Raw genomic sequence first — 14985 nt, forward strand, 5'->3', positions numbered from 1 at the left:
GGCCCCAGACACACTGTTTCGCAAAATTACACAAAGCTTCAAAGTACTCTTTGTGTAACACTTGCAGTGTGTCACTAATGTTTGGATGACAAAAGTTCGACTGTACATATGGTAAAGGATCTCAAGTTTATGGAGTTTTATACCTTCATCAGGCACACAAAGCACTTTACAACAAGGAACCTGTCACCCACTCACACACCAATGTACGCAAGGTGAGTGAAGTGTCTTGCCCAAGGACACAATGACAGTGTGCACATGGATTCAAACACCTGACCTTCTGATCATGAGACAACCCGCTCTACCAACTGCACCACCATTGCCCTAAGTGGTGCAGTTACAAGAATATTTGTATGTGTTATAGTTAATTGTAATAAATATTACATTTGTGCTTTCTGACATCTGAACCAAAGGCTTTTTTCATGAAATAATTCATTCTGCCATTTCAAGCCTGCTCCTCCTGCATCCACAGCACTGCCCCCTCCCACACGGCGCCCCCGTCCTGCAGTGTGATTAATAGCATCCAGGCAGTTACCCTCTGCTCACAGGCGGGCGCAGGGCTGAAGGTCCTGCGTGTGGCACAGCAGCATCATGTGCAGCACAGGACTCCCCACCACCACCTCACGCACATTTGTCTCCTTCAGGTATCCTTACGCCACAACAGGGACTATTTGTCACCGAGGCGAGTGGGCTGCTGAGGACTTCTTTAAAAAAACATGTGGAAGTGGACTTCACGGGTTGATTTATGAACCGAGGATTAGAGCTCATGGTTATCCTCCTGTTTTTTTTTGGCATGAAAACTCAACAACGGTAAAATGCTGGGGGATGAAATCTGAAAAAACAAAACATTATTTCCAGATGTTCACAATAAGGCATATTTAACACATAATGAAAAATGATACTCTCAAATTTCTAATAAGGAGTTGGTTTGGAATGGTTGGTGGAAAAGTGGTCCAGCAGGGAGCTGTTGATAAATATCTTTGTTGATGACAACTCCATCATAATCATCATCCTGTGTACATGGCTATACTCACTTAAGCTGATGGCTGAGCAGCAACAACTAATTCACAATGTCATTATTATCCATAGTAATAACGCATAGTATGTATTCTATCCAAGGAGTAGAGATAAAATACTGAATAGATTTTTAATACCAACTCACTTTCACAAAATTCAAAACACTTATGTATCTGAAACGACTACAGTAAGAGAAAGAAAGACATAAGTAGTAAACCAGTGGACATATGCATAAGTCAGCACACTGAGGTGTAGGAAGCTGTTTCATTTTTAATTTATGCACAGGAACACAAGCAAACATGTAAAAAGAGTTAGTCGCAACTGAACCATAGAGTAACCAAATAATTTTCCACAACAGAAATAGGTCGACAAGATGGCGGCATATGCAGTTGTTTACTTAAGGGCAAGTGCTCCAGGTTTGCTTCACAAGGCTGTACAGTAAATGCCATAAATGTCCTGCTCTCACAAATATTCGGAGGTCAAAAGAATAGATAACACTATCAAAATTCATTGTTTTTTTTTTTTCTTTACAAAAAATATAAAAGTATGACGACATAGACAGGGGATGGGGCAGAGGAATTCTTGTCAAATGCACATCTTTGTTTTTTTTTCAACTACTACTTTCTCTTTAACACCGGAGACATTGAATAAATGTATACAAAAAATAGACATAGATTTTAAAGTAACATTTTCTGTACAAAAAATATGCACCTTTCAAAGCGTTAAGGGGGCGAATGGCGGCCGTAGCTCAGGGCTAAACAAAAACATGGACATACCGGACCACAGGCTTCAAATATCTACAACCTGGGAGTCCAAGCCAGGGATCGCTGGAGCAGAGAATGTCAAAAGCCGTTTTTTTTGTCCCCCCCCCACCCCGTGAGCTTGCATTTTCGAAAATTTCCACATGTCAAGCTTGCGACCCGGATAACGCTGCCTTGTGAGTCCCTTGAAAATTTGGAATGCGATCCACCATGCAAAACGAAACCGAAACCGCAGAGAGGAAGAGACACCCGATGAGGTCATGCAAAGACATGTTGTGGTAAATTCCCCTTGTTTCAAATACAAGTCTGTTATAGAGGCTGCGCAGGGGAAAAGCAAAAGGAGTCGTCTCCCACACTCAGTCAGTTTTCTTCTTTTTGTCCTCTTCACGAAAACAAACACTGAGTTCTTCTTCTTTTTTTTTTTTTCAATCTTTTGTCAGAGTTTTCCAAGTGTACCCCAAGGCACCTGTGAAAAAGTGGGGATTCCCTTTTAGTTGGCAACAATATCCCGTCAATTTGTCTGTTCTGAGCTGCCGTAATGTCTTAATATGGGATAGTCCCACGTACGAATCTTCAAAATACAAAGCACACAGAATATGGGATGAGCGATGAGGAGAGGGGGGGGGGCGGTTGCCAGATATGGAGTCTGAAGTCAGTTTAATAGTCATCGTAGGTGTTGAGGTCGGTGAAGTATGCGTTGGTATATGTTTTTCCAGCGAGCTGTGGGTTGAAGTATTTGTTTCGTTCCTCCAAGAGCAGATTGTTTTTGTTGAAGGCCTGTGGACGGAAAGAAGAGAAAGCGAAATTAATGCTTCTGTGCCGTACAAGGTTCATCGTTATTCTGAACACATGGCAAGGTTAACACATCTGAACCAAAAGAAATGTGGGGGGAAAAAAAACAAAAAAGGTGCAACACAAATCAATGAGTGCGCATTTGGGGGAGTGAAGCAGAGACTATTTTTTTTTTTACAACACAAGGTCAAGGCATTTGCAAAACAGGCTGGAGAAATGATAACGCGGCATCGGGGCATTCGGAGTCCGCGTGTCCGCTTCTGTTACTGCTAATAGCGAGTATCAACACACTTTATGGCCCTCGCATTGCTGCTCCTCTAGGACAAATGCAGGCCGTAAAGATCTATCAACAAAAAAAGTGTCGCTTCTGTGTAAGTCGTGGCCATAGGGGCATCTTTCCCATGCCCAGAATGTGACACTCCACACACACACACACACACACACACACACACACACACACACACACACACACACACATACAGAACGGGCTCATGACGCATAGTTAGATCCAAATACAGCAATTTGGCAAATGGTCTCCAGTCTGCCGCTGGTGCCCGTCCCCGGGGGCAGCGTAATTGAACATTTGATGATGCTGCGTTTGAGCTTGATGGATCTTTCCGATACTGATAAACAAAAATGGGGAAGGAAACAACTCATGCCACAATTAAATGACGCAGTAGCTCATTGAGTAAAAAAAAAAAAGAAAAGCTGTGATTATTTTTGAGCCTATTGTGATGCAGAAACACAGGGCAAAAACATAGTATGTGAACTGGATACTGCATCGAGTTGATTGGTCGTTTTTTCACTTTTACCCAGCACTTTGTTGACTTGCATATGTAGCCTTTTCCCAGATAAGTTATCCGCGCCGTAGAGTTTGTAATAAACAAGCGCCGCAGCCTCAGAGGTGCCGTGTGCCTCAGTAGGTGGCCCCATGGCTGCCTTTGAACAGCTGTGCCACCATTCTTGCTCCCTGCCTTTCAGCCTCTTTAATTGGCTGAAAAATGATTGCACTTGGTTTTTCTCGGCCCTAAATATCAGTTATTTAAATGATCAGCGTGTGTTGGTGAAAGAGAGGTAACAAGGGGCGCAATTAAAATAGATTTGTTTAGAGGTATCAAATCAAGAGACGCACTGGAAGCACAACAGGATTTGGTAAAATGAGTCCGTCATACTGAAGCATGGCTGAATTATTCCCTATTGGAGGTTTGTCCGCGCAGCCTCAGTTACGCTGTGTTCACAGGGCATGGGATTTATACATTTCCAAAACTACAGTATATGGCATGGATGCACTGTATTACATGAAGAGTGTTTTTCTCATACAGCAAATAATCCAACATCCTGCAAGGACTTTACCATTTACATTTATATAGGTGGAACCTCTTACAGGAATAGGCCACCATTTATAAATACTGAGATATTTTCTTAGCTGAGACGAGTTAGCCTCTCCTCTTCTCATCTATGCGACCAAGCTCTTCCACGTTTTCCCTATTTAAATATAGTTACATGAGGATTAAAATTATTATTGGGCCTTGCAATATAGTTCCCCTTTTTATCTGCTTAGAAAATCAACATGTTTAATTTTGTGTGACTATACTTGGATCGTGTACAGGCTCATGTAACCGTATTGAAATAGGGAAAACGTGGAACAGCTTGGTCGCTTCTAACTTCACCTCCGTTTGGATCCATAGATGAGAATAGGAGAGGCTAAATGCTAACGCCGTCTGTGCTCCGTTTACGTGACTGAGCGCACGCGTAAAGACCAGACAGGTACGCATCAACTCATCAAAGTTAAGGTAAGGACATATCTCAGTTTTTAAAAACGGTGGCCTATTCCTTTAAACCCCGCCTAAACCGAACACATTTTCTCCAGTTCGGCTTTACCCAAATCCAAACATTTTCAGGACTGGACCTCACAGCCTAATAGGCCAGTGCAACGTCTCATTTGAAGACCTACAAACTACAAACTTTCTTGTTGCTCTTTAGTTGATTTCTTTTGGCTTTTTTATTGTGTTTTTGTCACATCTTTGTTGCTCTTTTGAGGGCTTTTTCAAGAAGATTTTAGATTTAGGTAAAGCCAAACTGGAGACAATGTGCTCGGTTCAGGTGGGGGTTATCACACAAGGATTAGTGTTGCCAGATGAGAAGAATATTTACTATTACGCGCATCATCAAGGCTGTAAGCTTTCGTTCATGTGGGGATTAATAGTGTCCTGAAATGTGATATTGGCCATAAACTTTAGTCTGTGATTGATCTCTATTGTCTGGTTTTGTGCGTTTCTCCATTGTTTGCCTGCGCTGACAACACTCCACTACTTTTGCAAAAGAGCAAGCTAAACCATTTACATCATAAGCTGTTCCCTACACATTCTTTGGTCTGCAACTAGAAACTCCCAGGTTTCCTCAGCCCAACCGCTTCTCCAGCCAGGCTGACTAAAGAAGTAAAAATGCGTCCAATCACATGTACAAATTACATGCCATTTTGGAAGAGAAACAGTAATTAGGCACAAACATTTCCCGGGGATGTTTGCGAGAGTGTCTTTGAACGAGAATAGGACGTAGCCAGGCGAAGCAAAACATAAAAATAACATGCAAATCGATGTAGGTGTGGGAAAAAAGAAGGGCACGCGGCATTCTCACAGGCAGGAAGCGGGAGGGAGGATGGAAAAGATGGACGAGGCGGAAAATAGGATACTCCGACCTGCCACGAATAGGACGTGCCCCCCCCCCGGAAGTGAAGGAGCACGTTGCGGTGAAGGGGGAGGAGAGGAAGAGGAAGAGGAGAAGAAGGTGAAGAAGAAGATGAAGAAGAGGGGGAAGGTCAAAGGTCAGAGGCGGCGGTTAGTAGAAAATCTCCAGGCCGCGCACGGACACGCCCATGTTAGAGGAGAGAGGCTGGTGCAGGGCGGGGTCGTCCAGCGGCAACAGAACCGACACGTCCGGCTGCAGAGAGGACAGCGACAGACACAGGCTCACCAAGCAGGCAGGAACATCAGCGTTAGTTTATCAAGAGTCAGTGAAAACCAACACACAAGTGGCATTTTTCTGTGCACAGTTTTACCCAAATATAAAACTCGGCAAACAACACACAAATAAATAAATAAATACACAAATGACTCAATTGCGTCCTAAAAATGTAATCTTTCATTGCCATAATCATACATTTTATCTATCTATTGTAGATGTGCTAAATTATCTTTGCCCTCTGCAGGCAGCAGTGGGAATGACACGTTATAAAAAAAAAAAAACTTTCACTTTCAGCATCGTTGATTGCTGGCGCGTGGATAAACACACTTTGAACATTCAGAATTGGTCCGGAGATGGATTACAGGATTATCCATCATTTAAAAATGTGTTGAACAGTTTTTTGTTCCCTCTCAGAGCATTTCAGCGGTGAAAGCACAAATGACTGAAGAAAAGCTCTAAATGTGTGTTTTTGAAAGAGTGAGCGCTTTGCATGATATGCCTTAAAGCTACTCAGAAATTGAGAGGTCAAATATATAGAACATTTAGTATAAATTTACATGAGCATCTGCTGACCTATGACCTTTCAGCCGTTTCTGAGCTACACACAAATCGAATCCACTAATGGCTGGTGTCAATGCAGACTGCCAAATGTAAATGCAGTGGGTGAAGAATTGCCTACACGATCACACTTACGATTCAAGCTCCTTTTAGCAACGCATTTTCTCCTCAACACCCCAAAATTCTGAATAATAAAGATGCAAACTCAAGAACAGAATCTCCAGCATTTATCCTCAGAGGGAGATGTCGTGAGGCGTAATGCACTTTCACACAATTACCGCGCTGCTTTTCCACACTCCTCCCTTTTCATATTTCCATGTGTCGGAATTCATATCTTTGTCGATTTGCAACCCAACTAACTCAATTAGACTCGGTGCGCCTGACTCTAATTGCATGACAGATGAAAGCCGCACGCACCTTTATTTTTCTGGTGAAACTGCATCTGCAGATACATTTGCTCCGAGCAACGATCTCGTCTCATGTTGTTTTAAATACCGTTGCGCAATTGTTTGGAAGTCGATTTGCAAAGAGACTCTCAAGTGTACAGTCACTTTATGTGGGATCTGAAAGCCTGCTGTTATGACGGCACCGCTAACATGACATGTTCCTATTTTGGATGTCACTTTTGATCACAACAGCCATGTACTAGAATGTTTATTATTACGGCAATGCTCCAAACTTGACATTACTTAAACCCTCGGCTAGTAACACTTGAAATTGGCGCAGGCAAATTACACCTGCTCATGTGTGCCATAGCTTCAGTTTGTAAAGTTAAGTTAATTCAAAGTAATTAGCCACAAGGGCTCAAACATTCAGTGAGAAAAAAATATGAAACATTTCCATGCAGATTAGACACACCTTGAGGCTGATGATTTGCTGTGGGGATGAAACAAACCATACAGATGTTGTGTCTCCCTTTTTGTACAAATCCTTCTATTGTGAATCAGAAGTAACTTCACTTTTTTTTCTGATACCACAGTGATATCGTTTAATGGTACCCTGCCCGACATCTTCTATTGGTCAGTGTCCAACATGATGTGTGAGTGACAGGCAGATTTAACCTCTATTGTCTGCATTTTCTCCAGTTCGGCTTTAACCAAATCTAATAGCTTCTACAAAAATACGTCAAAATAGCGACAAAAACAAGACGAAAAGGAGGATGAAAAACTTAACAAAAACGTGCCAAAAAAGTGACCAAAGAGCCAAAAAGAGCAACAAGAAAGTGATACAAGAAAGTGATAAAAAAGTTACAAAAATGCAACAATAGTACAACAAAAATCGTGACAAAAGGGTGATGAAAACCCCCGCCATAAAAAAGTCATGAAAACACAACAAAAAATGATAAAAATGTGACAAAAAGGCAACAAAAGAGTAACAAGAAAGTGATAAAAAGAGAAAAAAGCTACAAAAAAGTGGTGGTGAAAAAAAAAAAATCTAAAAAGGGGCAAAAACACATAAAAAAGTGACAAAAAAAAACTAAAGAGGAACAAGAAAAGTCATGAAAAATTGACAAAAAGATGATGAAAAAAAAAACATAAAAAGTGATGAAAACACAACAAAAAAGCGACAAAAAGGAAACAAAAAAGTAAAAAAAAGGTGATAAAAAACATTTAAAAAGTGACGAAAACGCAAAAAAGCTACAAAAAGTGGTGAAATAAAAAAACGTCAAAAAAGTGATGACAACACAGCAACAACACGAGTTAAAAGATACATTTAGATCAGTTTTGTGCGTCTTAGCTTTCAAATGAGGCATTGAACTGGCCTATAAGGCTGTAAACTTTAAGATTTGGGTAAAGCCAAACCGGAGAAAATGCCCACGGTTAAGACGGGGTTCAAGAGTTTAACCAATCACTATGAATTGTGACCCATCGGAAGTGGAAGCCACGTAGCACAGCTGTGACTTACAGGCAACATAAAGCTGCTCAGTGCACACGATATGGGAAAACTTTAAATCATGATCTAGGTTCTGAGGAAATTGTGATGTTGTTTTTGGCCCTTACTGAATAATGACTGATGAGTGTAGATTTCTAGGGTGCGAGGATCTATTCGAAACCAGACATTGCCAGAGTCTTACATAAGCTGATGGGAAAAAAATACATATACTTTGATGAGCCTCACTTATTTTGTGCCTCTGTGTCTCATTTTAGTTGAAAATTGCACCCGGTGTTACGGTGACTTTGGCTTCTAATTTCTCTAAAGACATTCAGCTGGAACAGGAGCCTGGCACTGGAGGCTCCTCTGTCATCTGCAAAGAGGCCGTTTGAGTCAGAAAAAAAGATTCTGGATCTGTTCCTGTGTTGGCTGTTTGCGCTAGAGCAATTAAAAACAACCTATTCTCAACACACGCCAGCCCATTGGCACTAGAAGCAATGTGATAGTGACACAGCGAGACGCGCAGTTTGAGCGCCATGTTGTTGTTTGTTGAACAACTGCAAGGTGTTGATGGAGTGGTGACATCCAGAGTCACGCAGTTTACCATCAGTTCAATCACCCCAGACACAAATTTGCACATGCCTGAAACAGTCACCGCACTAGATCAGCGCTCAGTCGTACAAGGGCTTTCTACTGTAGACAGAGGTACCATATTCTCCGTACTATAAGTCACACTTTTTTCATACTTTGGCTAGGGGTGAGACTTGTACTGTGGTGTGACTTATATATCACAATATATAATTTCACATGTTTGTTATGTTCACACTGACAGGGCGCTCCAGTATCTGCTACTCCTGTACCACTGAAAAAATTAAGGTAATCGAGCAGCAGAAAGAAAGTTTGGAATGTGAGGGACTGGTGAAATGTGGAAGTTACTCTGACTTACTCTGAAAAAAAAAAAACTAATTGCGGGCTAAAAGCTAGATGGCCACAGCTAGAGGAACAAGTTTGCAAATGCGTGCTTGAACAACGTGCAGCCGGGAGAGGCTTGTCAACAGTGCACCAGGGTGGCTGGTGCGACTTATACTCTGGAATGACTTATATATGCTTTTTTCCTTCTTCATTGTGCATTTTTTGGCAGATGCGACTTATACTCTGGAGCAACATATATATTTTTTCTTCAATATGCATTTTTTTGGCAGGTACGACTTATACTCCGGTGCAACTTATATGTGCTTTTTTCTTCTTCATTATGCATTTTTTTGGCAGGTACCACTAATACTCCGGTGCGACTTATATATGCTTTTCTCTTCTTCATTATGCATTTTTTGGCAGGTGCGACTTATACTCCGGAGCGACTTATAGTCTGGAAAATACGGTACTCAAGCCGTCATCTATGCTGGGTTGTTGACTTTTATTTCGTTGACTCCTGATAGTTTCCCCACTATAGCCACGTACCTTGATGGCTTCCACTGTGTCGTACTTGTCCAGTTTGTTGATGTGGTTGGTGATGCTGGTGTTGAGGGGTGCGGCGGAGATGGGGTGGATGACCGTTGCATCATGGGACTGTTGTTGATATCGCTGGCAATACGAATACACCAGCAGAGTGACCAGGCAGCCCAGAATCGAGCTGCTCAGACCCACTGCAATCATGTGGAACAGGTTGAAATCTGTGAGGGAAAAGAAAAAAAAAAAGTCAGAGAGATTGGAGATGCAGTTCATATGATAATCATGCAGTGTTCACAATAACACGCCATAAATGTAGTTTTTCCTTAATACATAAGTAAATAATAAGGCAAGTTTGCTATACTGTGCGGTAAAATCCATAAAAATAAGGTGCATTATTAAGCTGCGTAGGTTTAATTAAAGGGAATGGGCATAGCAGTCTGTTTAGTTACGGGCTAATTTGAACAAAAGAGCAAATCTCAGTTGGTTTGGCTTTAATTTCTTCTCGAGAAAAGAGAAGAAAAAACATATGAAGTGAGTGGGACGTGAGAGGCATCTTTAAGTTACGGCGCTCTCTGCCAGACTTCTAATAAGAGAAGTAATAATGTCCAGCGCCTGTGGAAAATACTAAACCCGAGTCCCCAAAGCAGCATGCAGATTATTGCAGTGGCGCTGGTTCCAAGTGGCGATTTTCACACTAAGAGTGAGGGGAGTTTCTGAATCTTTTCCTCACGCCTCGAGATCTCCTAGCACGCAGGTAATTTATCTTTTGAATCGATTTGGAATCTGAGGATTTTAACAAAATGATTATCATGGAATGGGACTTCTTAAAAATTGTGTTTTGTTTTGAGTCTGCCCCCAAAAATACCAACACTTTCCACATTTTTCACCTGAAACCATTATAAACATTACACTAAAGTAAAACCAGCCTAAACCCTTTGGATATTCCGTCCACTTCTTGACTTATCTGGCATAGGTTTTGCACTAGATGTCTGGGGACCATTTTGATTGAGCTGATATGTAAACGTTTGCTTATTGAGACTACGAGAAAACCATTTTGCCTCCCGCGGTGTGAATCTACCTAAATCCATTCTTTTACGAGAACATTTACGGCATTTAACTTTGCTGAGATTGCATTCAGCTGCTGACGGCGGATTTTCCCCAAAAAGACATGTTGTTTTTTTTATATTACAACAAACCCAATATAGTCAATAGCTCGGTATAAAACTCCAAACTTTACCCTCATTTGGGAAACTTTTACAACTTGATTTATCAGCCCCTAACAGCTTTCTTATTGCGGACACTGCTTGTAAAACAGGCGCTTTCAGCCTCGAGTATATATGTCGTTTTATTACCTCCACAGCGTCTTTCCTCCTGGCTCGAGCGTGCAATCGAGACTTCTGCAAAAGTGGAAGCAAACAGCAAAAGGCAGCAGAATTAGGATCTCGTTTGCATGACGAATTGCTTTCTCAGAGTTGAAACAATACGAAACGGATTATGTAAGAAACTCGTCACACAAAAAAAAACTTCAACAGCTAATCTTGGCTGCGGCACCTGGAGTGGCTTATGAAAAGTATCAGCTCTCATTACAGGGAATGGAGTACAAGACTTTACTAATGAACCTTAATAGACTGGCTTTCCCATTATAAAACAGATGGATGATCAGGGATAGGGGGGCAAATGGCTAATTCTACACAGCGTATTACGACCCAGCTAATTAATATAGAAAGGCTTCAGATAGGCTTTTCAATCACATGTTTACGTGGCGCCGCAATGAATTACGCCAGCGAGTGTGAGAATTTCGCCATTAGTATTGGAATATATGTGTAATAGCCGCAGCATAAGCAGTAATAAGACTCATTTGAGAGAGCACTAAGGTTTGCATAACGATTTTTATGAAGTAGACATCTATGCACATGGGAATCTCACATTACAGGCCGTCAATGGGGAGATGCCGGTCTAAGCAGATAGCAATACTAATTACGTGCGCTTAGCTTTTAGGGCATCTGATCGCATGCATTAAGGAAACGGTTATATAATTTGACTCCAGTGCTAATTCAATTCTCCTTTCATGTCTAATTTCTTAATGCTAGACCTTTTTATATTCCATCGTCGACCCAAATTTAAAAATATGGTATGTTTTCCTACTCATCGAGATGCTGTTTGCTTTTAGACCTTGCGCTTGTCAAACGTCTGAAAAGGTCAATAGAAAATAATGTCAGCCTGAGATTGGTTCAATACTAATGATTTATGGGAGACATATGAAGGTCTGCGTACAAATGCGTTATCGTCTGGCTTGTCCGTGCAGGGATATGCAATACATTTGATTATACTTGACTTTGAGAGAATATTGGTTTAAATTGAGCATTTAAACTTCACTGTTAGCTCTTAAAGCCGCAATGTGCAACTTTTACAAGCATTTTGTGTTTTTAATCAGTGACAAATATATCTGGTGGAAAGATCTGATCATAACTTTGCTGGGAGCAGGACATCACCAGCTAGTCTCCATGGAGATGACGCCGCATTGCTTTGACTAATGTTGGCTAAACATGTGGTTCACACAGAGAAATCATAGAAATGCCTGAAGCTATCTGAGCCTGTTCCAACAAATGCAAACTTCAGTTAGACACCTGTTTTATAAAGCGTTGTATCCCCATGCAAATGAATGGTAAAGCCAGGCCCTATATTAAAGTATGGCGAGGTATGACATGTCCGCTTCATGGTATTTATGTAATTTCTGTGTTTATCACATTATAAGGTCATTTTTAGTGGCCAATGGATGTCAATCTGACCCCAAAATGGCAGAAACAACTAAACTGAATATGATTTAAAGCAGAACTAAGTGACTTGTTTACCTAAGTAAATCCTTTTCATCGTCCCTCTGGGGGTAATACAAGTGTTAATGGGATGATTGGGGATTCTTTCATCTACCCTTGGCAGAGGTGGGAGTTAGTCACTAAATGCAAGTCTCGAGTCAAGTCCAAGTCGTGAAGGTCCAAGTCCCAAGTAAGTCCATGTCAATCGGTCATGGGGTCAAGTCAAGTCAAATCAAGTCTTGCTTTAGCCGGCAAGTCACCTCAAGTCACAAACGCCAGCGTGTCTACTTTTCAAAATGTGTTTAATCTTGAAAATAACAAGTGCTTTCTCAAGATATAGCAATTTGGAATTTAGGCTAAAATCAAACTTTTTAAAATGTCATGGATTTGGATTTAAAGTCTAATTAATATTTAATCGCCACAAAATTCAAAATTCATATAATTTAAATGCTCCAGTCTATGTACAAAATTACCGGGACAGCATTTTAAGGAAGGGGGCCGACTTAAAAAAAAATTAAACAGAGTCTTTTAAACATGAGCTGAATATTGGGAAAAATAAAATAAAATTGGTTTTCCCGGGGGAAAACTTAACAGTATTTGCAGCCAAGTTTGAGTTAAAAAAATGTCTCCATTGTGTATGTACAGTATCCCTCTCTCTTTGTCTTTTCTGTCAGCGTAGTATTTACTCTCATGGACAATTAATGAGTAAAAACCGTAACATGCTACGACACCTGCAGTGGCGCTCATGGCCTCTAGGGACATGAGTTACTTACTTACTTAGAGTTACTTAGTACTGCTTTAACATGTGGCTCTAAAGTAAAATCTAAAAATGCCTGTACATTCATGAATGATTTCTAACAAGGCTCTTCCTCACCGAAATGTAATCATTGTGAAAACAGCTGAAAACACCTGGATCATAACTTGCATATTAAACAGCTATAGGATAAACACATTGAACAGGGTAACGGACTCTGAAAAAAGGATTGAACACAGTTTCTCCTTTTTATTTCAATGGGTTCAAATACATTACATCCTCTTCTAAACTCACAGCAAAAGTAGCATGCTCTGTGTCAAGCTGAGCATTGTAGTATGGCTGTTCTAACATGGAATGGGAGACAAGAACATCGGGATCCAAACTGCCTTTTACATAGCCTTACAAGTTAATGATACATACCAGACTTATAGGGGAAGAGCTATGCGTCATGTTTTGGTGCCTTGGCTACCTATAAATGAATAATCTTCCCCAAAAAATAACATTTTTGGACCTGACCAGTGAACCCCCTCACAGTTGTACCTCTGTCAATAATATATTAGATTTTTATTCGCTTCTTAGAAACGAACTACTGCTGCAGACTTAGCCACGCTCGAACGCCCTTTGAGTGCGGGTGATGTTACCTGGGATGAAATTGGAGTCGGGAGAGCACGGCCTTGTCTCGCTGCTGTTGCCCGCGCACTGGTTTCCTGTGGGGAAGAGGACGTCGCAGTGCCGCACTCGAACTTGAGCCCCGTTGGTCTCACAGGGGGACCAATCTGACCAGCTCGACCAACTCTCTGAAATGAGGGAAACAAAAATAAAGGTGTGCGTGGGGCAGGATTTAAAAAATGCCCTCAGGTCTGTATTAGTCATGCACGAGTGTCCTGGGAGAAGAGAGCATCCAAAATAAATAGTCGACCTGTGATAGAACAGCCTCAAGATGCTTTTTAACAAAATGTGTGTCTGTGTAGCTTTCTGTAGCATTATTAAAAAGCAAGTACAGTAGCAATATAAGGAAGTAGCGAATAAGATGTAGCAGTGTTTATAATAACAAAAGAGACAAAGTCAAGGTTCACTGAAGGTAATAATGGAAGCCTGTTTCATATTTCCAGGTAAGTATACACAGCTTAAGCCTAATCTGCCATATTAGAACTTGATGTTTGCACTTTAGATATTATACAGGTTCTCTTAGGTCAAATTTATCCTTGTGCAATATGTTTTTAATGCAGAAAAAGCCCCTACACTTTTCCAATACTTCTGTAATTCAGCACAAAGTAAAATGCACACAGTTTTGAGAACACACAGTTCTTCGCAGTAGTAGACTCTGCAAAACGGTCATTTTTGAGTTTATATAGATCCAGCATCTTTTCACAAATGAGCTCTGTTTAAAGTGTTCATGTTCAGTGCGCTGTGAGTTACCTGGGCACGGCTGCGTGTTGCACAGGGCCTCCTCGGTGTGCAGTCCCAGGCAGATGTCTCCTCCGTGGGCAGGGAGGGGGTTGTTGCAGGTCCTGGTCCTCATGTAGTGGCCTCCGCCGCACGTCACCGAGCACTTGGACCACGAAGACCAGCAGGACCAGCTGCCATCCACTGAAACACACCGGGCCAGCACGTTTCACTCATTAACAGTGACGAGTTAGCTATAAGCTGGAATGATATTTGTGTGAATGCTTTATGATTGTAGTAAACAGTTGGTTCGAAAGTATTCATACCTCTCTATTAGCTATATTTTATTTCTTTACAGCTCATGACTAACCAGTGGACTTGATCACAGATGGACTTTTATGAAGATAGAAGAAGGTCATAAGTGTGGATGCAAATGAAGCTAAATTTTATTATCTGTTGTATCACACCTCTACATAATAATAAAAAATAACAAAAATCTGGATACTTTTTGTTGGATTGCATGAATGAATGGAAAAGATTTGTCATCATTTTTGTTCTAAATTAATTATTGAACAACAGCACCCAGATCTGTCAGCTCTGTGATGAATTGTGGTGATTGCTG

The 14985-nt window shown here is 41.1% G+C and overlaps 1 protein-coding gene across 2 annotated transcripts in view; it reads right to left on the reverse strand.

The window, feature by feature from the left end:
* Window positions 1-1266: 1266 nt before the first annotated feature.
* The window catches only part of sema5a (sema domain, seven thrombospondin repeats (type 1 and type 1-like), transmembrane domain (TM) and short cytoplasmic domain, (semaphorin) 5A), a 174403-nt gene continuing 160684 nt past the window's right edge, over window positions 1267-14985 (reverse strand). Inside the window, exons 18-23 of one of the 2 annotated variants that reach the window (XR_013793838.1) lie at window positions 14397-14567; window positions 13619-13774; window positions 10763-10807; window positions 9420-9631; window positions 5266-5507; window positions 1267-2552 (exon numbers count right to left, since the gene is read on the reverse strand). Coding sequence is in view for 1 of the 2 variants with exons in the window: in XM_079575795.1 (XP_079431921.1) it covers window positions 2433-2552; window positions 9420-9631; window positions 10763-10807; window positions 13619-13774; window positions 14397-14567 (704 nt within the window). In the remaining variant the exon portion in view is untranslated. The remainder of the gene's footprint in view (window positions 2553-5265; window positions 5508-9419; window positions 9632-10762; window positions 10808-13618; window positions 13775-14396; window positions 14568-14985) is intronic. The other variant, XM_079575795.1, reaches the window with a different exon arrangement.

This window comes from Gobius niger, assembly GCF_951799975.1.
Source record: "Gobius niger genome assembly, chromosome: 18".
NCBI classification, from domain to species: domain Eukaryota; kingdom Metazoa; phylum Chordata; class Actinopteri; order Gobiiformes; family Gobiidae; genus Gobius; species Gobius niger.